A 25,068-nucleotide genomic window follows, 5' to 3' on the forward strand; every position below is an offset into this window, starting at 1 on the left:
CTATTCTCATTCTTTTTCAACTTTTCTATTTATTAGCCTTCCCATTTCTCATTCGATTTCCAACGATCCATTTATTTGTGAATTCTTTGCTGATTCTATACTCTACTGCAATTTTCATTTGCTTTCAATTATTTTCTTAATCTTCTTGTCATTGCATTCCCAAACTGTCCACTATTTTATTCCCAAATCTCTTTCATTTTCCGTATCTTTTTCCATTTACAATAACGTTTTTAGTCAATTTCCTATTCCAGTTCTCATTCGATACCCCATTTCATTATTAATTACATTTCCCCTTTCATTTTCCAAATTATTTCTAATTTAAATTCTCGATTACCCATTCTCTTTCTCATTTCGTTTCCCTTTTAACTTCTCATTTCATTTCCTTTTCCATTTCCTATTTGTATCCACATGAACTACCCAATTTGTTTCCCCTTTCCATTTCCACATTCATATGCTTCTTTTCAGTACATCTTTCAATTTAAGGCTAAGTAGCCCGTCATTCGTTTTGGCAACAATGATAACTTTTCAGCTTGCATTTCAAAGTGATAAAACTAAATCTTGATAGTTCATATTGACTTGAAAAAGTATCACTGTACGCGCTAACATGCTTAAAGTATGCTGATAGTTTTTCAGCTGTGTCAGTGCAAAACCAACTGATTTTCTTTGATTTGAATTCGTGAGATGAATTAACAACATTCATCAAAGACGCGTACAAATTTCAATGACGGCCTACTTCGCCTTAAAGTTTCATTACATTTTCCTTTCAACTTTAATTCCTTACTCCTTCATTAACTTATCTTGTTACATTTCTTTCCATTCAATTTCTCGTTTTATGTACTATCCTATTACTTTCTTTGTTCCTCATTTAATATTCTATTCTGATTGAATTTTCAATAGTATTTTTCATTCTTCTTCACATTGCATTGCTCAATTTATTTCCGAATTTTTCGCTGACTTCATTTTCTGTTCAATGTCCTAGTGCATTGACCACTCTATTTCCCATTAGATTTCTTATTTAATTTTCAATTCAATTGCTCAGTCCGTGTAACATTCTTTTTCATGTTACATTTCTCATTTATTTCCCAATTCCATCCCTCATTCAATTTCAATTCCCCCATCCATTTCCATTGCATTTATTGACATATTTTACAGTCCACTTGTTAATACTGTTTGAAATTCTATCTGCATCGATAGCTTTTTTTTTCATTTGGTTGCTCAATCTCTTTATTACTTATTTCCTTTCCCTGTTGTTTATGTTCCATTCTGTCATGTTAACAAATTAATTCGTGTTTCAATTTCTGATTTCAACTTTAAAGCAATGGTATGTTCCATTTCCTATTTATTTATTGAAAGAACAGCCTTGTTTTGTTTATTTATATTCAAGCACCAGTTATTCACAAGTTTATTAAAAAAAACTCTAAGGTTTAAGAGTAACTTGCTTTTTTTTTTATATTTTAAAGGACATTCATATGAATTTGTGTTAATTTTTTAGCTCGTTTTCAGATTCATGTGTAATGTAGATTGATATCTCTCAAAATGATCTCAAGATGGTCTACAAACTTCGCAGGTGTGCAGTGTAATTATTTTTCTTTTTAAGTTTTTTATTATTGTGCTCGATTCATTCTTTCTTTTTCACTACATTAATACTTTACATTACATCTCGCTTTCTATTAATATTTTGTCGTGTGTCTGAATTAATTTTTTATTCCATTTTCAATTTAATCTCTACTTAGTCTATTATTCCATTTTTTGTTCCAATTTTGTTGTCTTCTTCTTCTTCTTCTTCTTCTTCTTGGCATTAACGTCCTCACTAGGACAGAGCCTGCTTCTCAGCTTAGTGTTCTTATGAGCACTCCTTAAGTTATTAGCTGAGAGCTTTCTTTGCCAAAGTTGCCATTTTCGCATTCGTATATTGTGTGGCAGGTACGATGATACTCTATGTTCAGAGAAGTCAAGGAAATTTCCATTTCGAAGAGATCCGAGATCAACCAGGAATCGAACCCAGACACCTCCAGCATGGCTTTGCTTTGTAGCCACGGACTCGAACCACTCGGCTATTTATTTCAATGATCACAATTGCTCTGCATTGTTTCTTATTCGTGTCTTTATTCTATTAAAAATATCATATCTCAATATTTTTATTCCAATTTTTATTTGTTTTCATTTCAACTGATTTGTATTTCAAAGATCGACAACTTCCATAATAAATATTTCACAAAATTTCGAGTATTTCAGAGTGCAAAACAATGTTATGTTGTCATTAATGATTTTCAAGTAAATTTTTAGCCCATTACTTATTTCATTTTAAGTTGACTTCCAAATTTAATTTCTAAGTCTACTTTAGGACTATTTTTCCCATTAACTTCGTAATCCTTCTACTTGTTTTATTTATTATTTTATATATTTTTTTTAATGTTTGTACTCACAATACTTTCTGCTTTATTTATTACTTCGTTTCTCTTTAGATTTTGTTTTTCACTTAATAGTTTGTTAACCTTCCCCAGCCCCCAACAAAAAGTTACAAATTGTGACTCAGGGTCGTCATCGACCCGAAAATTCAAACAGCTCGCAAAAAATCAGTGTTTTGACCGATCTCAGTTCCGTTGAGCTTAAATGAAAGGCACACGTGTCTTGTACTATAAACCTTCCAAGACATCCAGACGATACATCTCAAAAAAGCTTCTTTAGAGACCGTTTAATTGACAGCTTGTAGTTTCTTAAAAAAACATCTGAAATAAGGAACAAGTTACCGGAGCACATCCCCTGAAAAATTCGGTCCAGTATAATCCATGCGGAACCGGTCCCTGGAAATCCCGGAAGGTGGCGAATCTGGACTATTCGATGAAATTACTCAGATTTATGCCCCAAAACCAGATAAATGGTGTCCAAATCATTGAGACCTTTAATGTTTGGTTGTCTTTTTCTAAAAGGAAAAATGTGTTTTTGGTGTTTCTGGGTACCGGAATGACGACCGGATATGCCCGTATTACATGACATTTCAATTTTGGTACCGTAAAACGGGGTAACTTTGATAGTTTTTTCGAAGAAAACTTGAATATTTATGCATGCTGCTTCAAAGAATTATAATTTATATTTTTAAAACAAGTACTGGTATCCTAATTATCGATTGCAGTTGATAGATTGCCAAAAGATTTATTCTGAATGGATATGTAATTTTTCAAATAATCGAAAGTCGGTTTTCTGTTTTGGGGTAACTTTGATAATGGAGTATAAATCGAACATAATTGAATGCATTACGGAAAATTTATAGGGCGTTGCATACCTCTAGGCGTTTAACGCTATATGGAAATATCTGACTTTGATTACAAAAATGATCCCAGTTTGTAAAAATGGCTTTCGCTAAGAGATTTGAGACCGAATTCATGTTCCGTTACAACCAGGCTGTCAAGGATAAGTGACGAACTTATTATGACTTCATGAAATAGTGATCGTAGAACAGATTGTTTGTAAGCGTTCAAAAAATGCTAAAATCATATAAATTTTTAACATTTGCATATAAATCCTCAAATGTACTCGATTCGATCGAAAATAGCTTTGACATGAAGTGTCATACTAATACTCTTCACTTTTGAATTAGTTTTGCTTAACTGATTAACAGAAACTTTGTTATTTCGTTTAGTATGTTGTGGGTCTCGCACTACCAAAGTTACCCGTATTATCAAAGTTACCCCGTTTTACGGTACCAAAACTAGGCATTTAGGGTGCCAATGAAAATCGATTTTTCGAATTTCAAAAAATGGTAGTGCTCAAAAGTTTTGTCTCCTCGAAAAAAGTCCCCATGCAAAATTTGAGCTCAATCGGACTTCATTAAGTGGACCCCCAAAGCGGTCAAAGTTTGGCTTTTTTGACCCATGAAAAATCTCCAAAGGGGGGAGTACATGAAATTTCCGAAATCGAATTTTTTTTTTTTTTGAAAAAATCGACCTTTTGGGACTTAGTAAATTTTTGAGTTGGGGGAGTGAATTGAATTTGGAATGAACGATTTGAATTCAATTTCTTAAAAATTCAAGGCAATAGTATTGAAACATATCCTATATGATTGTTGGCCACTGAAAGCATATGATATGTGATATTGCATTAGGGTGGTTCATTTACTTTGCATTAGGGTGGTCCTTTTTGTTTAAAAAAAAAATAGAATTTCAATTGAATATTGAAGACAATAGTATTGGAACATCTCTCACATTATCGTAAGCCATTTTCTACATTTAATATGTGGTGTTTTATTAGGGTGGTTCACTTATTTTCCATTACGGTGGGCCTTTCTGTCGAAAAATCATAATTTGAATGGGATATTAAAAACAATAGTATTTTATCACCTCTTTCATCATCGTAGGGCATTTCCTTCATTAGATTCGTGATATTTTATTAGGGTGGCTCACTTATTTTCCATTGGTGTTTGCCAAAAATTAAAAAAAATCAAGAAATTTTGAATTTGATCCTTTTTTTTTAGCACAATAGTATTTTAACACCTCTTTTATAATCGTAGGCCATTGTCTTCATTTTTGAATAGAGAGGCTTTAAATTCCTCTGAATTCATGCGCCTCTAGTTCCATTTGATATGCGACATCATCGTAGGATACTGTTAACATATTTCATTAGGGAGTTTCTCTTATTTTCCATTAGGGAGCATCATTTTTCATATAGTTTAAAACCATGATTTCTCGAAAAAGTCTCGTCCACTTTCCTTTATTATGGTATCATTGTAAAAATTTCAACCTTAATATCTACAGACCGAAAAATTATGGTGTGGACTACTACATAATATTTGCGTAATGTTCGACGAAAAATGTAAAGGTAACTTAGTTAACAACAAAAGAGTTTTCTAGAAAGCCTCTCATTGTTAGAAAGGTCCTTTTGAGAAGTTTTGCGTGATTTTCATTCGGAATGCAACACTTCACTAAGCTGAACCAGTTCGGAGTCCTCGTCTCATACAAAATCCGCTAGCTACTTCGTGATTTGAGATGCACTCATCTCAGAGATCAAGCATTGAGCCTCAGTGACCTTTCCAATTTAGTTTTGCGAATTCCGAAGGAAATTCTACAGAAAATTCTGAAGGAAATTCTAGAGGAAATACCGAAGGAAATTCCAAAAGAAATTCCAACGGAAATTCCAGAGGGAATTACGAAGGAAATTCCAGTGGAAATTCCGAAGGAAATTCCAGTGGGAATTCCGAAAGAAATTCCAGAGAAAGTTCCGAAGGAAATTCCAGACGAAATTTCTCAGGAAATTCCAGAGGAAATTTCGCAGGAAATTCTAGAGGATATTCCGAAGGAAATTCCAGAGGAAATTCCGATATAAATTCTAGAGAAAATTCTGAAGGAAATTTCAGAGAAAATCCCGAAAGAAATTCCAGAGGAAATTCCAAAGGAAATTCCAGAGATAATTTCGAAGAATATTCTAGGGGAAATACGGAAGGAAATTCCAAAGTAAATTCCGAATGAAATTCCAGAGGAAATTGCGAAGGAAATTCCAGAGGAAATTCCGAATATAATTCCAGAGGATATTCCGAAGGAAATTGCAGAGAAAATTCCGAAGGAAATACCGAAGGAAATTCCAGAGAAAATTCCGAAGGAAATACCGAAGAAAATTCCAGAGGAAACGAAAATTATAGAGGTACTTCCGAAGAAAATTCCGAAAAAATTTCAAAGCTTCAAAAGAAATTCCAAATGAAATTCCGAATCAAATTAGCATGAAGCTCCAAAAGGAATTCCGAAGAAAACTCCAGAAGAAATTCCGAAGCAAATTGCAAAGTAAATTTCGACGAAAATAACGTAGAAAATTCCAAATCAAATCCCGAAGGTAGCTCCAAAAAAAAATTCCAAACGAAATTCCAAAGCAAATCCCGAGAGAAATTTTAAAGCAAATTCAAAAAGAAATTCCAGAAAAATAAATCCGAATGGATTTTTGAAGGATGTTCCGAAGCAAATTCCTAATAAAACTTGGACGAAAATTGCGCAGAAAATTCCAAATGAAATTCCGAAGCCAGCTCTAAAAGAAATTGCAAAGGAAATTCCATAAGAAATTTCAAAGGAACTTCCGAAGCGAATTCCAAAGGAAATTCCGAAGGCAATTTCAGAAGAAATTCCAAAAGAAATTCCAAAGGAAACGCCGAAGAAAATTTTGAAGAACTGAAGAAGGAAATTCCGAAAGTAATTCCAAAGAAATCCAAAATAACTTCCTGAAGCAGCTTACTGAAAGAAATTCATGAAGAAATTCCAAAGGAAATTCTGAAGTAAATGAGATATGAAGTTCCGAAGAATACAAAGGAATTTTTAAGGATACTCCTAAGAAAATTCCGAAAAAACAATACGAAGGAAATTCCAAAGTAAATTCCGTGAAAATTCAACGGAAATTCCGATGAAAATTACGTAAAACAGTCCAAAGGGAAAATTCCGTAAAAAATTCCAATCAAAACTTCTAAATAAAATTTCGAAATCTCCATAGGAAATTCCAAAGGAAATTCCGAGGAAACTCTATAACAAATTTGGAAGTAAACTTCAAACGAAATTCCGAAAGAAATTTCAAAAAGAATTTTGAAGGAAGTAATAAAGGAATTCCTAAGAAAATTCTGAAGAAAATTTTATAAGTATCCTTAAAAAAAACTGCAAAGGAATTTTAAAGGATACTCCTAAGGAAATTTCGACGGAAATTCCAAAGCTAATTCCGAAGAAAACTAAAAAAAAATCCAACGGAATTTCCGAAGCAAATTTCAGAGGAAATTCTGACGAAAATTGCGTAGAAAATTTCAAAGGAAATTCCGAAAAAAAATCCAAAGGAAATTCCGAAGAAAAATCCGTGGAAAATTCCAAAGGAATTTCCGAAAACTCCATAGGAAATTCCATAAAAAAATTCAAAGCAAATTCCGAATAAAATTCAAAAAGGAATTTCTAAGAAAATTTCGAAGAAAAGATCACAGCTCCAAAAGAAATTCCAAAGGAAACTTCGATGGAAACTTTCGAAAATACAAGGGAAATCCCGAAAAAAAATTAAAACAAAATGAATAAAATTGTAAAAGAAATTCTGAAGCACATTCCAAAGGACATTCCGACAATTCTGAAAAATAACCAAAGCATATTTAAAAGGGAATTTCTAAGGAAATTCCAAAGAAAATTCCAAAACAAATCCCGAAGCAAATTGCAATGAAAAAAGAAAACTCTGTAGAAATTCCAACGAAAAATGGTAAGGAAATTTCTAAGAATATTCCGCAGTAAATTTCAAAGGTCCAAAAGAAATTCCGAAGTAAATTCTAATGCTTTGAAAGAAATTCCAAATAATATTTCGAATACAATTCTGAAGGAAGCTCCAAAGATAATAACACAGGAAATTCCGAAACAAACTCTAGAAGAAATTCGGAAGGAAACTCCAAAGCAAATTTCGAAGGAAACTCAAAAAGAAACTCCGAAGTAAATTTCGAAGAAAATTCCAATGAAAAGTTCAGAATGAAATTCCGGAGGACACTTCATAGGAAATTTCGAAGGAAATACCACAGAAAATTCAAAAGGGCACTTCTAAAGATACCGAAGAAAATTCCACAGGATATTCCGAAGCAAATTCAGGATAAATTTTCCGATTTTGATAAAAATTCCGTAGAAAAAAAAAAGGAAATTTCGTAGAAAAGTCCAATAAAAAATTTTAAAAGGAATTTCGAAGGAAATTCCGATAAAAATTCCAAAGGAAACTCCAAAGAAAATTCCGTTGAAAACTCCAACGAAAAAATCCATATGAAATTCCGACGAAATTTCTAGCAGGAACTTTGTTACATCTTTGAAGAATAAACGAGAACTGATTGTCAAAACTGGAATTGCCTACGTTGTCACAACCGAATCGCGTGTACTATAGCAAGCAGAAGGCAACGTACTTTTGTTTCGGGAATGAAGGAGCCTAAGGCTGAGAATCTCTTTTGAAAATATAAACTAAACACTTTTGTTGCCCTTCATCGTCGCCCATCAAGCTATTGTCATAATTTGAATACGTCAAAAATTATTTCATTCCTTTTCTATCTGTATTTTGATTATGGCAGTTAGAGTTGTGCTTCACTGCATTCACTGATGATTGTTATTGGAACGTTTTATTTTAACTATTTAAAAGAAACCCTTAATGAAAATAGCTTAACGAAGAGTCGCATACCAATGAAGAATCATGATTCAAAACTATACAAACAAAGTTGATTTGTTAGATCTGTTGAGAATATTTTACAAATTAAATGATCACCCTTATGCAAAACTGAGGACAATAGCCCCAATGAAATATCACATATTATACGTTAACAGTGGACTACGATGACATAGGATATGTTTAATTACTCTTGTATTTACTATTCCATTCAAATACTCAATTTTTTTTAAAGGACCACCCTAATGCAAAGTAAATGAACCACCCTAATGAAATATCACATATCATATGCTTTCAGTGGACAACAATCATATAGGATATGTTTCAATACTATTGCCTTGAATTTCTCAGAAATTGAATTCAAATCGTTCATTCCAAATTCAATTCACTCCCCCAACTCAAAAATTTACTAAGTTCCAAAAGGTCGATTTTTTCAAAAAAAAATTTTTTTCAGATAACACCAGATCTCGACGTTTCATGCATTTCTAAGACATCTGGCATCAAAAAATTTCGATTTCGGAAATTTCATGTACTCCCCCCTTTGGAGATTTTTCATGGGTCAAAAAAGCCAAACTTTGACCGCTTTGGGGGTCCACTTAATGAAGTCCGATTGAGCTCAAATTTTGCATGGGGACTTTTTTCGAGGAGACAAAACTTTTGAGCCCTACCATTTTTTGAAATTCGATGGCAAAATTTTTCCCATACATTCCATTGCACCCTACTAGGCATGCGACGGCTAAAACTTCATTTTTTTGCGTATTTGTGACTTTCACAGTTTAATCGTTTTCTGAACCTACTCCGAATTATTTTATTTACTCCTAAATATCTGATTCTATGCCTTATAACAATCAAATTTCTGTTCCCACACGAGATTTTTTTTTTTCTAAATTATAATTCATTCAGGCTGCACCTATTTTTTTATATTATTCTGATTTCAGATACATTTTAATTATATTTCATTTCATTAGTTGTCAAAATGAAATATAATTCAAAAGCTTAAATCTTTGAACAACTTTACAGAACACAAATCGTTGAGTATATAACGTCCAACAATCATAACCAGATCGATCCAGCATCGGATGCTCAAAGCACCGCATTCACGCAAACCGAGCAGCAAGAAAAGAGCAGTGCTGCAGCAAAAGAATACCCGCATTGATATTATAAATTTTAAATGAACGTCAATATGATGGGGCACAACGCTCGCTGGCTGCTTATAGCCAGGGTAAAAAAATGAACCAATGGACAATCTCCATGGATGGTGAGAAGCGTTCGCGTCCTATTCGATGCTCTGCAGCGGAAAAAAAGTATCATGTTGTAGCAATAAAAAGGATGATTTTATCCCCTTACCAGATCCGCCGGAATGGTTTTACATTACTTCTGGTTAAAGGGTTGCTCAGTATCATCATTTGCTGCTTAACCATTTCGACCACTTTTGCTTTGCACATAAAGTAATTTTTTCTGTTTAGCTACTTTTGAGCGGAGCATTTCGCAGTATTTGTTTGACTTTAATGAAATTGAATGGTTCCTGAGCTTAGCCTTCTTAATGCGTTCAATTTTTGTTCTCTTTAAATTTGTTCTAGATTAGGGAAAATCTTCGAATGAAACAAGTGAACTTATTTCAGTGTATGAATTGAATTTCTATTTTTCATGATTTTTTTTGTGAGTGTTACTAAATCTGCAAGATGTGATGAACACTTAAGAAAAAAAAAACTGTGTCGCTGGAAGTTATATTGGAATATTAATTAACGACACTATAACAATTCCACATGTTATTTCTATATGAATAAGCTCACAATTACGTCACTCCCAAAAAAAAAACAACCAATGAGTAAAACCAACCAATTCGGAATGAAACCAAAATGAGAATTTTTGTTTTGCTCATAACCGCGTCCTCAATCGGCACCGGAAAAAAAACCTTTCACTTTTATGATCGACATTTACGGCAGAAGCAAACGCCTGCTGTCGGTGTTTGTTTGTGTTTGAAAACCTGCAAAAATCATTTGGGTGCCAAAAGCTAAGCAAATAAAATAAACGGGCGAAATGAAATTTGATGTGCGGCCGTAAATCAGAGCAGTTTTTATTCATTATTAATACCACGCTATCCCGGGAATGCAGATGACGGAACGTACGAAAAAAAAGGATGCTTGTGATACGGATGATGATGGTAGGAAGTGGCGCAGCTTAGCTGCATTGAATCTGGGCCAAGGAGAAGAATTTCGGACACGTTTGTCACGATTTTGACCTCGGTTTTGATTGTCTAAGTGCGGGTTTTCTAAATTTGGCCAATTGATTGGCACATTGCTAAGTTATAGATGGGTTCAGTGGACATACTGGTTTTGAAGTTCACTTGTACACGACGAAACATGTGTCAAATATACAAATTAAAATTGAAACTGCGAAAAAAAAAAACACGTGCTCCGGTGGGGATCGAACCCACGACTCCCTATTCACTAGATAGGCGCTTTAACCCACAAGCTGCGGAGCCCCTTGAGAAACCTTGAAGCTCGGAGGCGAATAGAATTCGATTGCCCCAAGGCACAAGCCTCATATCGCAGTCTAAACCAAGGTGTGATTGAATTTGTCCGGGGATACCGCGACTGATGCCTTTAGGCAAGTACAGAGACACTTATGAAGATAAAACAAGAAAGGCTGACGTCCTTTGTAGTGCTGGATTTTATTTAAAGACGTGCAAATTATATCAAATAAACGTCATTTTGTGAGAAACTCGTGAGGAATGCCTTTAAAGTTGTTCGTCTTCTCTTACGGAAATCGTTTACATGACCGTGGTAATATACATGAAATATGATATACTTCATATCACTCAGGAGTCAATCAACGCTCAATAAATCTACAACAATACGATTCAAGGTGTTTCAGATTCCAAACTGCCACCTCATCAATTGTGTTGCCACTTTGCGATAATTCACTCAAGCATTATTGGAACAAAGTGCTCGTCTCACACTCTCTTTGTCTCACTCTCTATCAAAAGCTCATCTTCCATGCAGAATCTCTTCCGAACACGTGTTCCGTCGATATCAATTTGCCTTCCCAATCACCTTACAATCGTCTCGTTCCTCCCCATTTCCAAAGGCTGTCTTTCGCCGCGCAACAGTAACACACTTTTCCCATCGAGAACGCTCGCCTTCTATCGTCGCCCATACCCAGAGAGGTGGAGCTTTTCCGGGGGCATCAGCTGATCAATTTCCAACTGATTGATGCCGAGATGTCGATAATGAAAGGCAAAATTTACGACTCACGCGGTGATGCTGTTGCTGCAGCAGTAAATCTGCACTCGCTCGCTCGGGTCGGATCTTCTACGCTGCCGCACTATGGGACGAAAACTTAGTTTGGTTGGCCAAAACCGAAGTTACAAATGACTAAACAAACGTACTGTAAACTAAATTTTTGTGCTATATTTCTTTTATAAATCACATTTGATAAAGGCTGTACAAATATCTCTGGTTTCTTTTGAATTTGTTGACCTTTACTATAAAAAGGCTCAACGATGCTGTACCATTACCCGGAATGCATTTTACCGGAAGACCATTTACCAAAATGTACCATTACCCGGATAACTGAATCTTCCATTTCTGACGACCTTAATCAGTACATTTCAGTACAATTTTTATTCCAGATAGTTATTCGTTTTCGACTGAACACATTTTGCCAAAAATGCCGAGGTCGGTGAAACTCGAAAGAAACAGATGAACACTTTCAATCACTTCCACCATCCTATTTTGATTTTGAACGCACTTTCACTTATTTTGTGTGGGTAGAAATAACACTTTTTACATGATTTCATTGCCCCATCAGCTGAAATAATTTCGGTTTTGGATGCTTCGCCTTCATTTCGAATCCTCTCGGATAGATATATGAATTGAAGCAGTATTTGTTAATACCATGACATTCGCAACCTTTGAAAGTACAAAACTATGAGTTTTATAAGTATCAACACTATTCTGGAAAATGGGTCATCTAGGGAAGAGTGTGTTCGGAAAGTTGGTATTCGACGTTTGGGGAAACGACTTTCGGAAAACTGAAACTCGGGGAAAAGTAACACAATCAATCTATGGAACATTCTAATTATACCTATTTATTATTATTGGGCCACTTAGAGAACCAATGTTCGGATAATAAAAAAATGCTGCATAGTTTAAGAGACAGTCAGTCATTTCAGCCATGACAAGCTGTACAGATAAGTTGATAGAACAGCAAATGAAATGCAAATATTCAAAGATGGTGCACATCGATATGATCAAGTATGAAGAAAGCATAAACTTCTCTTTAACATTCCAGTCGTCGCGCGGTTAGCCATCATCAGAGCCACTACGCTACTGTTGTGAACAAAAAACGAGTTTTTTTCACTAGTGTTGTACAAAACACAACAGCGCGACGACTGACGTGTTAATGCTTATGTGTTTTGAAGGAATTTTGGTGGTTATTCCATTTTTTTTCTGTCAACACTGTAGTAAAATAATGTTTCGGTAAATGGTCTTTCCGGGTAATGGTTTTCAAGTAAATGGTTCATACCGCTTATTCCAAATACATCAAATCACTCACACCAACACAAATGTCTTCTTTTAATCACATGATACCGTAAATTCGGGTCAAATGGATCAGTAGGGTGAATTTTTTCATCGTGGCACACGATTTTATTTCTTCCTAATGGAGCACAAATATCAACGTAACCTGCAGTGAATGAACGTTGTTTGCCGGAACTATTGCCGAATTGTGTGCTGTGATGTTTTTTTGCGTTATAGAATGCTTATTTAAATGAAAATAATGTAAAATCTTAAAATCATGTAAGGTGCAGTATTGACAAATATCCGTAAACTTCTTGTTCTAAACTAGGTTTTGAACATGGTATAAACCTGAAAGCTTGTAAGGAAGCTTAAAATATATTCCCGAATCAGATTTCATCATCAAAACTCGTACCAATTTGCTCATTTGTTCAAAATAATTGAATTTCTGTTTGATATCACAAAATTCCTTGGGAAATTGCCTACATATAGGCGTTTTCCGCGTAATTCGTTAAATTTAATCATTCATTATTTCAATAAATATTGTATTGTTTAGAATTTGGCAAGCATGTTCGGATTCAGAGAACTCAAGTTCAGTATGTGGAGTTGTTTTAAAAACTAACAACAATCGTATTGACAAGTGATCAATTTCACCCCGAAACGGAATGCCCCGATTTTTTATTTTGGAGATGATTTTAAGCACTAAAATCACATTTGTTAGAAAATTTTGGTACACGAGCCAATGAACCTCACCGTCGTACTTGTTTTCATACACTTGGTTGTTTGGCATTGTCAACATTATAAAAAACAGACAAGGAAAACCGTGAAAAATGATCAATTTCACCCGAATTTACGGTACATCGGATGCTGACAAGCCCACTCTGTTAATCTGGTAGAAAAAAGGAACTTGACTACATTTTTAAAAAAGAACAATTAAACGGTTATACAAGGCTTGTGACAAAACAAACAATACAGCTACTCATCGACAAAAAAACACAAGAACAAGTCAGACGTTCTCTTACTAGTCTGATACGAGAACAACAAAAATTCAAACGTAAAGCCGTAAACTTTAACGATGAAACAAAAAACTACGCCCAATCTTACGAAGGTTTGTTTTTGAGTTAGTTTTTACCAGTAGAAACAACCAACTCCAAATTCTCCTAGGTTCAACAAAAGACCCAATTGACAGTTTATATGAATCAGGCGTTTACCAAATTACATATGACCACTGTAACAAAATTTACATAGGACAAACAAAACGCACTATCAACACACGTTTTAAGGAACACGTAGCAGAAGTTACTAAAGCACACAAAGACACAGGACAGGAAGGACATGTAAAGTTGCAGAACATATTTACAATGAACAGCATTTCCTCAATTCAAAAACTATTAAACTCTTACGACATATTTTAAATTCTTGGAAGCTTGATGTAGCAGAAAGCATAGAAACAACAATAAATTACTAAACAAAGAACAAAGAAATGAGTACTCTTGGCTGTTCAACCATCCTTGTGCATTGGGGCCATTTTTTATCAATCGGCATTATAAATGAGCTGTAACTTTGTAGAGAAAAGAGATAGAAATCCTAAATTTTCTAACTTTTCCTAACTTCTGAAAATAAACATTTTTGTGATAAAAAAAAACATTCAGCGAACTCTAGGAGTGCCGCTACAAAAAAAAAATGACACATTGTGCATTAAGGGTCAAACATTACCCCCGAATTTGAAATGCTCTCGAATATACATTTTTGAACCGATTTTTGTTCCTTTAGTTTTATTTGACAGATATAAAACCGACCAGGACAGAGCCTGTGTCTCAGCATGGTGTTCCTATAAGAACTTTCACAGTTATTTACTAAGAACTAATTTACTATTTGTGGGCTTCGTGGCCGTGCGGTTAGTGTTACCAAGCATTTAGCCACATCGAGTCAAGAAGTGTGGGTTAGATTCCCGCTTGAGTCCGGAAAACTTTTCGTTATGAACGTGTTTCGACTGTACCATTGGGCGTTGCATGCTAGTCCGTTGTCTAGTGCGGTGCTTCCTTCTATGGGCATAGCCGTCCACTTGAACATTGACGTGTCAGTGTATTAAAAAAACTATTTTTAACTTGGGCCATAACACGCATATTAAAAAAAATTATACAACTTTTGAAACATTTCTGAATTCTTGTCTAATACAACGTGTAATACAAAATTGTGTACATTTTATATTTTTCTACAATCAACCTATCCCAGAAGAAGAAGCTGTTGGAATTGAAATAGCATCAAATCGATTTTTTCTGTCAGTTGCACGGAAAATATATTATGTTCCGGAAAAAAATAAGAAACTTGTTTTCAAAAGTACTGCAAAAACTCAAATTTTTAGTTTTGTCAAAAATCGGTTCCCAGAAGAGGCTTCAAGAAAAAATGAAAAATGATAGGAATGCTCAAAATTAAAAATTGAGAAAATTGAAATCAAAATTCATACAATTGTGAATAAAATAATACAATTGTGGAATAAATAATAAATCATTGTCCAAAGAGTGTAAAGATCGATTTTTGATTGTGAAAAATAATACTTAGATGAAAATAAAAATGTGGGTATAAGAGGAATAAACGCAATTTTAAGACCAGTTCAGATACAGCTCCAGCAATTATTTAGTTCAGGAAAACTTCCAGAGATTCTATCTAGAGTTCCTCCAGAAATATCTCCAATATTTTCACTTTCCGTATCGCCACACACTCTCCTAGAGATTTCTCCTGAAATTCCTTCGAAGATTTCTCCAGGTTTGTATCAGAAATTCCTTCTATATATTTCTCTATTTCTTCAAGGCTTCCTCCAGGGTTTTTTAAAGCTCCAGCGATTTCTTTAAACTTTTTCTCCTGATATTATAGCGCTTTCTCCAGAAATTTTTTCAGGATGCTACAAGAAAAATCTTTACAAAAACTTTTGGCATTTTCCAGCAATTCATCCAGGGATGTTTAATAATTACTTTTAGAAATTGCATCCCCCCCTTTCGAGATTTCTTCAGGGATTGCACCAAGAATTTTTCAAGAGTTTCTGCCAAGAATTCCTCCAAGAATTCTACAATATTTCCTTCAAGAATTCTCCTAGAGATATCTCTAAGAAAATCGCTACATATTCCGTAAAATCGGGTGTAATTGATCAGAAGGGTGAAATTGATCATCGTATCACACGATTTTATTTATTCGTAATGGAGCACAAATATCAATGTTAACTGCAGTAAATGAACGTTGATTGTCGTAACTATTGTCGAATTGTGTGTTGTGAAGTTTTTTTACGTTAAAGAATGTTTATTACTTTGAAAATAATAAAACATGCATGGTGCAGTATTGACCTATGAACTTCTATTTATAAGCAAGTATTTGAACATGGTATAAACCTGAAAGTTTGTGACGATGCTTGAGATATATCCCCAAACCAGATTTCATCACCAAAGTCGTACCAATTAGCTCGTAAAATTAGCTAATTGAATTTCTGTTAGGCGGCATCCATTTATTACGTAACGCTAAAATTGGAAATTTTCGACCCCCTCCCCACCCCCTCCGTAACGCTTTTCGTATGGAAATTTTTAAAATTTTGTGTGAGTCGTAACGCTCGAGCCTACCCCCTCCCCCCACCTTCGAGCGTTACGTAATTTGTGGATGCCGCCTTAGATATCATTGAATTCCTTCAAAAAATGCATACATTTAGACGTTTTCCGCGTAATTCTTGAAATTTAACTACTCGTTATTTATACAAATATTGCATTCTTAAGAATTTTACAAGCATATTCTGATTCAGGGAGCTCAAATTTATCATATATAGTTGTTTTGGAAACTAACAATAATGGCATTGACAAGTGATCAATTTTACCCCGAAATGAGATCCACTGATTTTTTAATTTAGAGGTATTTGTTAACACTAAAATGACATTTGTTAGAAAATTTCAGTACATAAGTCGATGAGGCTCACCTTCGTACTTGTTTTCCTGCATTTAGTTGTTTGGCCTTCTTAACATTATAGAAAACAGTCTAGAAAAACCGTGAAAAATGATCAATTTTAACCGAAATTACGGTACTTCAAATACTCTAGTTTTTCTTTCTAAGTAATCCTCCAGGAATTCATCGAGAATTTTTTTCTAGAGATTCGTTATATCTGTACAAATTATTCATGAATTCCTCCAAGGATTCAATTAGAAATTATCCTGAGAGTGCCTCCAGGGATTCCTCAAATTTTTTTCCAAGAGTTGCTAGAAGAACTCCATTGCTGAAGAAGTTTTTGAAAACTAGGGGCTAAATTCCTGAATGAATCGCTGGAAAATTCTTTCAACCATTCCCGGAGAAACCTCTGGAAAAAAAATCTTGAAAAAATCCTTAGAGTAACTCCTAGATATCCCTGGACGATTTCTCTACAAATTTGGTGACCCCAAGAGTGCCTCCAGGAATTCCTTCAAGATTATTTTCAGGTATTTGTCAAGCAAATCCTTTACTGAAGATTTTTTTTAAAGCTTCTTGGTAAATTCCAGGATGAATCTCTGGACAAACTCGTTGAGCCATCCCTTGGGGAACCTCTAGAAATATTTCATGAAGTAATTCTAATAGAATCCCTTGCGGAATCCTCGCCTAGTCCCTGGAAGTTTCCTTGAGAAAAACATTCTTAGAGAAAAACCTGGCAGGAGTCTCTGGATGAGTATCCGAGAAATTATTTGGAGGAATTCCTGAAAAAATCTCCAGAACGATTTTTATAGGAATAAATATTGAGTTTTTTTTTTGACAATTTTTGGCGAAATTCCTGAAGAAATTGCTGGGTAAATCTTTGTAGGAATCCCTAAAGAGATTCTCCCGGAAGAACCCCTGGAATTCCTGGATCCCTTGTTGAATCGATGGTAACCTGGGTTAATTGTTAAGGGATCTTCGAAGGATTACCTGGGTAATTTTCTGAAGGAGACATCTCAAGAGGAATCCCTGGAGAATTTAATGGAGTAATCCTTGTAGGAATCCCTGAAAGATAAAGCGGGAGGATCCCCTGCAGAGATATCCGTGGATGATCCTTGAAAGAAAGAATGGGGAATTTTCAGGAGAAATATCTGGAGGAATCCATGAATTTTCCTAGAGAAATCTAGGTAAAGATTTTCCTAATGTGAACCCTGAAGAAATTTTTAAAGTAGTTACTGATACAATTACTGGAGGATGATTTGATGGTTAGTCTTTGGAGGAATTTCTAAAAGAAAGAAGTTCTTTGGTAACTTTTAGAAAGCCAGAACGAATCTCTGAAGAAATTGCTGAGGGAATCCATGGAAGATTAGCTGTAAATTCCTCCAATTCCTTGGAGTTATTCACGAAGCAAATTTCCAGGAGGTATTCCTCTTTTTTTCTATCTTTATTAACGGGATTTTTAGCCCTGGGCTAGTTCATCTCGAGACCAACGGCTTTACTTCCCTTCCGAAGGAAGACGCCACTGAAATTTTTAGTGACTATCTTGGGGATGGGATTCGATCCCAGGTCCTCGGCGTGAGGAGGTATTCCTTGAGGAATCCCTCAAAAAATTCGTGAAGTAATTTTTTGTAAAATGTCTGGAAGAATTTTTGGTGGAATCCCTGCAGTTGCAGGTTTTTCGTGCTAATGTGAAAGAAGGAGAACCTTTCTGCATATCAGAACGTTTGACACCCATTGATAATATGATTTTTTTTTCTAAATTTTACGAAAGTGTTCATTTTTCCCCGATACATTTTTACCAGCCATGATTTTGACCCAATTTCCTTTCTTTTCTGCCATTTAATATGATATTTTTAATCATGAGTGAAATTTAACACACAGTACTAACTATGAACTTTGTAACCAGCTTGAAATAACTGTAAAATATTTGTTTGGCCTTAAAATGAGCATTTGCTTAATGTGCCGCGTAATGGGCAATCCTAATCCCCTCACACAATAACAAATGACCACCAGTAGACGGTTACAACATACCCATACACATTGTTAGTATAAATAATTGATCTATACGATGTCGTTTTCATGTCGAGCACTTGACACTGAGCAAGCTGTAAGTCGCAGACGAAATAGACCTATCTGTCAAGATATGCAACAAATTAGCGTTTAAAGGTATTTGGTCGCCGCACTAGTGATTTAAGTACTTTTTTCTTTCTTTTGCAAAAGTGGAGTGAAGTTTTGGAGTTCAAGGGGGTGTTTCCTTGAACATATTTTAATAATTCCTCCATAAATTTGAAAAGTGTAGTGATTTTCAAAAGCTAATGATGTCCTATTTATACTCTTCTTTTCTCTTTTTACTTGCACGTAATTTTCCTGAAGTTTATTGTTGTACACAATAATGTGTTGTATGTAAACTGTTGTACAATTGACGTATTCAATATTCTGGAATCTCCAGACAATGGAGAGACCAGAAAGAAAATATACAATCGATGTTAACGATATGGAAAAATTGACCCAGCTAAGCAAATATAAGGATGTTCATTTTTAATTGTATAAATTTACAATCGGAATTGGATATGATGCAAAACTTAATTGATTGAAATCGTTAATGAAGTCATAAATTTCATCTGACTTGAATTTGCATCTTATAGAATTCCAATTTAATCTGACCAAATATATAACTTCATACTGCCATTCCATTACGATTTCATTTTTACTTGGTATGACTCTATTATAAACATTAATGTGAGATTACATATGAGTTCATCTGATGTAGAAATTAAATCGTACAAGGCAAGAACCCAACATAAACAAAAAAGATGGAATTCATAAACATAGGTATTGACTTACCGGTTAAAAGAACATCACCTTTCAACAGAAAAACAATGAAATAACTTTGCATCAGTATTTTCGTACGATGTCTATAACAAATTGCTGCACTAAGTTCCAACTGCAAACGTTAATTTGAGAAAAATATGAAACATTCAGTGATGCACTGGTTTGGTCATTTGCCAAATGACAATTCTGGACAAACATTTCAAAAGGGCACATCGACATTGGTAAAAATTGGCTTTGCAAGACGCTGTTGAGCCTAAATCAACTCGATCACGCACACCAATACCACTATCAGGAAGAGCTAACACCAATCTTTCTGATAGTGGTGTTAGTTTGCGTGAGCGGGCTAAAAAGGGCTCAACAGCAACGTTTCCAAAAAAAAGGCTCAAGACCTATTGGGCCCTTTTCAAATGTTTGTCCAGAATTAAGATCGGTAACATACACAACAATGCTCTACAGTGTTTTATTTATATTTGCTTGAAGACCAGGCCATGCAACAACAACTGCGTGCTATAGTGGTAGCGTATCAGGATAGCAATCAAAGGGTTCAATGTTCGGGGCTCGGCTCGTACTTTTTTATTGTTTTAATTTTATTTGTTTGTAAAAATTAAGTCAAATAAACTGCAATACACAAAATACATAAAATTATACTGAACGCCATATCAAGTTGTATGGAGTTGTATTGACCATGATAAATTTTCTGAAATGTACGTATATAGCCTCCAGATTTGTGCGAATAGAGGGAATGTGTGCATTTTATACAATCTGTTTTTACCGAACAAGTGTTTATTCGTTTGCAGTCTCAGTTATGTGAACATATTTGTTGGCTGGGGATCGGCTGGGTAGTACATAAATTAACATATGAATGCTAATTCATAACTGATTTCAGGTATGCCTTATGATGAATTAATACAGATGAGTATAAAGTGTTGTTAGTATGGTGGTGTTTGAGTGTAGTGTTTGTGGCCTCAACATAGACCAATCCATTTGTCCGCGTAGTAGTGCAATGTTGACAAAATTTTCTTTGTTTGCTGTGAGAACTGTCAAAACATTGCTTTTGTTTGATGTGAGAAATCAAACATGAACAAAATGCTCGGCAGCATTCACTTGCTTGTTGAGCTGACGTTGACCGAAACTCAAATGACGACAAACAAACATCGATACGTTTTTATTCTGAGGAAATCCATTTGTGTAAGATTGATCGTGCGTTCGTATTCGTGGCAGCATGTATGAGACATGTTTTTCCTCTGGTGTGGTGTGGCATGCCCATATCTGGATTTTTAGTTGTACCTACCATTACATTGACATGAATTACGTTGAGAGCCGAATTTCGTGTAAGTAGTTCAACTTATTTTACATTGATGTCGTTAAGAATATCATCAAAGATGTATAATTGTCATTTCATTATTCTAAGAATGTAAACTCCCGTGCAAAAGTTTGGGTTCACCCCCTAAAAAACATACAAAAGTCACCTTGGAAATTGGATGTAACGGAGAGTCTGGAAATTTGCAATGAGGTACCTACGAGTCGTTATAATAACGGTCTGAAAAACATTTTCATTGAACCTCTAAGACACATTCTGGGAGCGCTACAGGTTTTGGCCAACAAAAAGACGTTTCTGTCCTGTAGTGCGCCGTCTTCGTCAGCAGTGAAACGGAATCAATCTCAGCGGATGTAGGTAACTGTCGGATAGACAGACCGGCAGACGAGAATATTTGAGCGATGGCCACGAAGGCCGTGGAAGTGGAGATGGAGGATTGATTTATGGTAGTTTGTGATTTGCTTCTGCAGTTATCTCTCTGCCCGGTGCGATAGGGCCAAGCATCTACTCTATGGCCGTTTGAAATTTGTCGATTCAAATCGCATCTCGAATCGGTTGCAGTACCATATCGCGTTTCTTGGGAATGGTACACTGAAACCTCCATTTATTTCGTAAATTTCATAAAATGCGAGTGTATAAATCTTATTGCGAACTAATCTGTTAGCTTATGCGACTTATTTGAAGAAACATACTAAATTTGACAGCTATTGTACGGATTGATGCGACTTTCTCTGTACATGAATACGGGACTAAACGAATTGTACGAATGAACTCATGAAGTAGCATCTTATGCTAACGATTTCATTCACCATGTAGAGTGGGTGTGATGCAACTTGTACTATTAAGGATGGAAAAAATCAGCTCTAACGACAAACAACACGGTATTTGAACAGTCCAAGAGGGCCATCGCTCTTGCAGCTACATGATTTCAACATCTCACCACGCGCGCTAATCATAGATATATCGAGCATCCGACAAATTGTTTGTCGTAGGACAAAGGGTTTGTCGGATATTGTAACAAGTTGCGATTAATGCGAATCAATTTAATATTCATGGATAAACTTTCTCACATTCCATGCACGATTGACTTTAGGATCAACAATGGTATGATAGAAGTCATATCGTAGAGTGAAAGCGTAAAAATCTTCCAAAATTTATGAATTCGGTTTGCGAACAATTGATCGTTAGCACACATGCCGAGCGATTCATTTTTCGCGGAGCAAAGTTTGTTATGATGGCTTGACGACTAAAGGTTTATCGTTGTTGCTATGATCGCATGATAAAGAACAACCACGATGCATCATTTGTTTTATCATGATCACTAGATTTCCATCCTTGTGTACTATTAAACGACTTTTTAGTCAATTCCTCTGCGACTTCTGGTTGTATGGGAGAAATTCACGTAAATGGCGATTTCAGTTATTGTCATCATTGTTTTCGTTCTGATTTCAAACGACAGATCATACCTTCTAAACGGTGAAGGTAATTTGATGCTCCTCTTCGATGTGCAAATCATATCGATGAAACATGACTTACCGACTTTGCTCCACGGGAAAAATCTGCCCGGATTGCTTCCGCTGTGAATGCTGCTACCCATGACGATCCACCAGTGATGACTTTGCACAGTCACGACGGTGGTTGTTTCTCGTCCTGCCGCCATCCGCACCGAGTCAATTGCTGCGATGCATTTTATGTGCAGCTTGGCATGATCGACTCCCTTGGGGAAAAGCCTATCCACTGGCAGGTGCATCTCCAAGGTGCGAAACCGCAACGGATAGTTTTCGTTGTCCAGGGTTGTTTCATGCGGAGGCTGGAGGTACTCGATGGGAACCTGTGAAAATTTGGGAACTGAGTCAGTGGAACAGTACACCATTGCGATGCATCGCACACAGGAGTATTTTGAGTCAATTATGGCCAACATTATTTTCTGCCTTAATAATCTTGTTCTAATAATGACAATAAAAACGCTAAAATAAGAAGCAAGCTCTATTTCAGTTATGACTTTATGCCTGAAAAAAAGAGTAGGAAGGTATTCTATGAAAATAATAAACATTTTGTAATAATAAATGTAAGCAAATTTTAATGAAAAATACTACAATAAATACGTAATTTCATAGTCTTAACAATAATTCCCAATTCAATTCAAAATACATCAAGTGCTCATTGAACACTAAGCTGAGAAGCAGGCTCTGTCCCAGTGAGGACGTAATTACAAGGAAAAGAAGATCTCAGTCATTACAAGCACTAGTTTTTCATGTGGACAAACTTAAAGTGAAGATAAATCGAAGCCAAACTTAAAATTTTGGCACAGTCACAAATCTGGAGAACCAAACACCTATTTGAGCTGAAAACTTCAAGTGATCAATTGATTAAGTTCAGCTCAAACGGATTATTGATTCTCCAGATTTATGCTCTTGAAAATTTGAGGTTTGGCTTCGATTCATCTTCACCTTAAGTACTTATTACATTTTGATTGATTTTTGATTGCGCTCGGAACTTTGACGTGAAATTATCATTCCCTGCCCATAGTACAATCAACTCACCGGTTTTTCGTTCACGAAAAAGTGCAACCTTGTTCCGAGGCTGGACTGATCCGAGGTACAATTGGCCTCAATTGCCTCCCCCGGGTGATAGACTGCCATCAGGCCACTAATGATGGGATCGTGCTGAGGCAGCGCTTCGACGGTCATGTTGCGACTGCTGTTGGCCAACTCGAACTGCGGTGCGTCGCCGGAAATTTCGCACCGATATTCGCCACCAGAATGGCGCTCCAGGTTGGTTAGCCGTATCCGACACGCGAATTCGTTGCACTGGTTGCCATCCGGTGTTAGTTTTACGCCCTCGACCGGAAACGTTCGCATCGGGGGAATTATGGCGGGGGCGTATCTGCAAGAAGGAAAGGAGATACAGACAAAAGCAATTATTATTGGCTTTGTGTGTATTTTGTGGAAGAATGTGTGTGAATTTTCTGGTCAATAACAGTGTCGTTTTTTTATCTTTTAGAATACATAAAAGTTGTTCAGTATTGAAAAAGTAAGAGGCCCATACGCAAAGCGGTGGTCGATTTGGAACAAGGTTGAGAGCCGGATCCTATTCTTATTACTTTTGGTTCATATCGGCATAGATTTTTTTTAAAGCTAGTTAGCTCTCATTTGGCAACAATATGCGTCCTACTGAAGTGCTTGATGCAAAGTTCCAGACGATTTGGCCGAGAAAAACTTCCCATGCCAAGGTGAATCATGAAAGTGCCCAAGTAGCTCTGCATCCTATACTAAAAATGTTTACTGCTTCCAACTTTTGCAACGGTATTTTAAGGTAATTTTTTAGTTCTACAGAAAAAAAGTAGAATAGTAGAATATTGATTTGTGTTTTTTGGGTTTTCTTCAATGGTATGAAAAATGCTGAAAAACTTCAAAATCGGAATTCTTAAAAAATACTGGGGTTTTGGCATATAAATGCCTTTGCTTCTAACCTCCTCAAATGTTTGTTTTTGATTATTTGTAGTCCACCTATCTAGAACATCATTGGGTGTTGCGTAGCCCATGTCATTATCAGGTTTATTGTAAAGCTCCATTCTTGCCGGTCATTAGACAAGAGGGTGAAATCCTGTCTGCTCCAAAATTTTCTGTTGACATTCTAAATTAAAGAGAAGTTCAGTACTTAATTTTAGCGTTCATATTGTTAAGTATACATGTTAAACCTTCACTCTTCAATTTAGACAGTTTTCACACTCTATGTACAAATATGCATTAATTTTTAGTTAAGTGGAACAGATGAAAGCAATTCAAATCAATACCGTTTAATGAACATATATTATGTGTTTCCTTTGCTTTATGTCAATTTGTTAGTGGTTTAAGTACTTTAATCGACTAAATCTATTCTCTGGGGGTCCAAAATCAAGTTAAAGACTTCCATTTTGGATGTATGTTTCCAGTCCTGAGAAATCTCTAATTTCATAATCTGTAAAGAAGGAAAATTCATATTTTGTGTAAACTAATAACTACCCAACAGGTTTTGTCTAGTTTCAGGTTTCTGAAAAACGTACAATACAATGTCTGGAAATAGAAGCAGTCCCATAATTTTCCAGTTGTGACGACCATTTGGGGTATTAAAGAATATTGGTCAAGATTTTTCACAAAGTCACTGAAATTAGATCCTTGCTTATTTTTTTTTTTCGTAAATTCTTCTTCCATTTTTACGCTGAATGGCCAGCCCATTGAAATCATTTATATACGATGAATAATTTGTCTCAACTAGGGTTGTCATGTCTATTACGGCTTGAATCAGCCGACGGTGTTTTGAAAATACCTGAAGGCCGTAGACACAAAAGTCAATTTGGACAAATTG

The 25,068-nt window shown here is 35.5% G+C and overlaps 1 protein-coding gene across 1 annotated transcript in view; it reads right to left on the minus strand.

Moving 5' to 3' along the window:
- Positions 1-25,068, minus strand: part of LOC5571213 — a 185,754-nt gene that overhangs the window by 13,537 nt on the left and 147,149 nt on the right. The window contains exons 3-4 of the mRNA XM_021840310.1: positions 23,265-23,607; positions 22,258-22,552 (exon numbers count right to left, since the gene is read on the minus strand). Of these exons, the coding sequence (XP_021696002.1) occupies positions 22,258-22,552; positions 23,265-23,607 (638 nt within the window). The remainder of the gene's footprint in view (positions 1-22,257; positions 22,553-23,264; positions 23,608-25,068) is intronic.

This window comes from Aedes aegypti, chromosome 1, assembly GCF_002204515.2.
Source record: "Aedes aegypti strain LVP_AGWG chromosome 1, AaegL5.0 Primary Assembly, whole genome shotgun sequence".
In the NCBI taxonomy this organism is placed as follows: domain Eukaryota; kingdom Metazoa; phylum Arthropoda; class Insecta; order Diptera; family Culicidae; genus Aedes; species Aedes aegypti.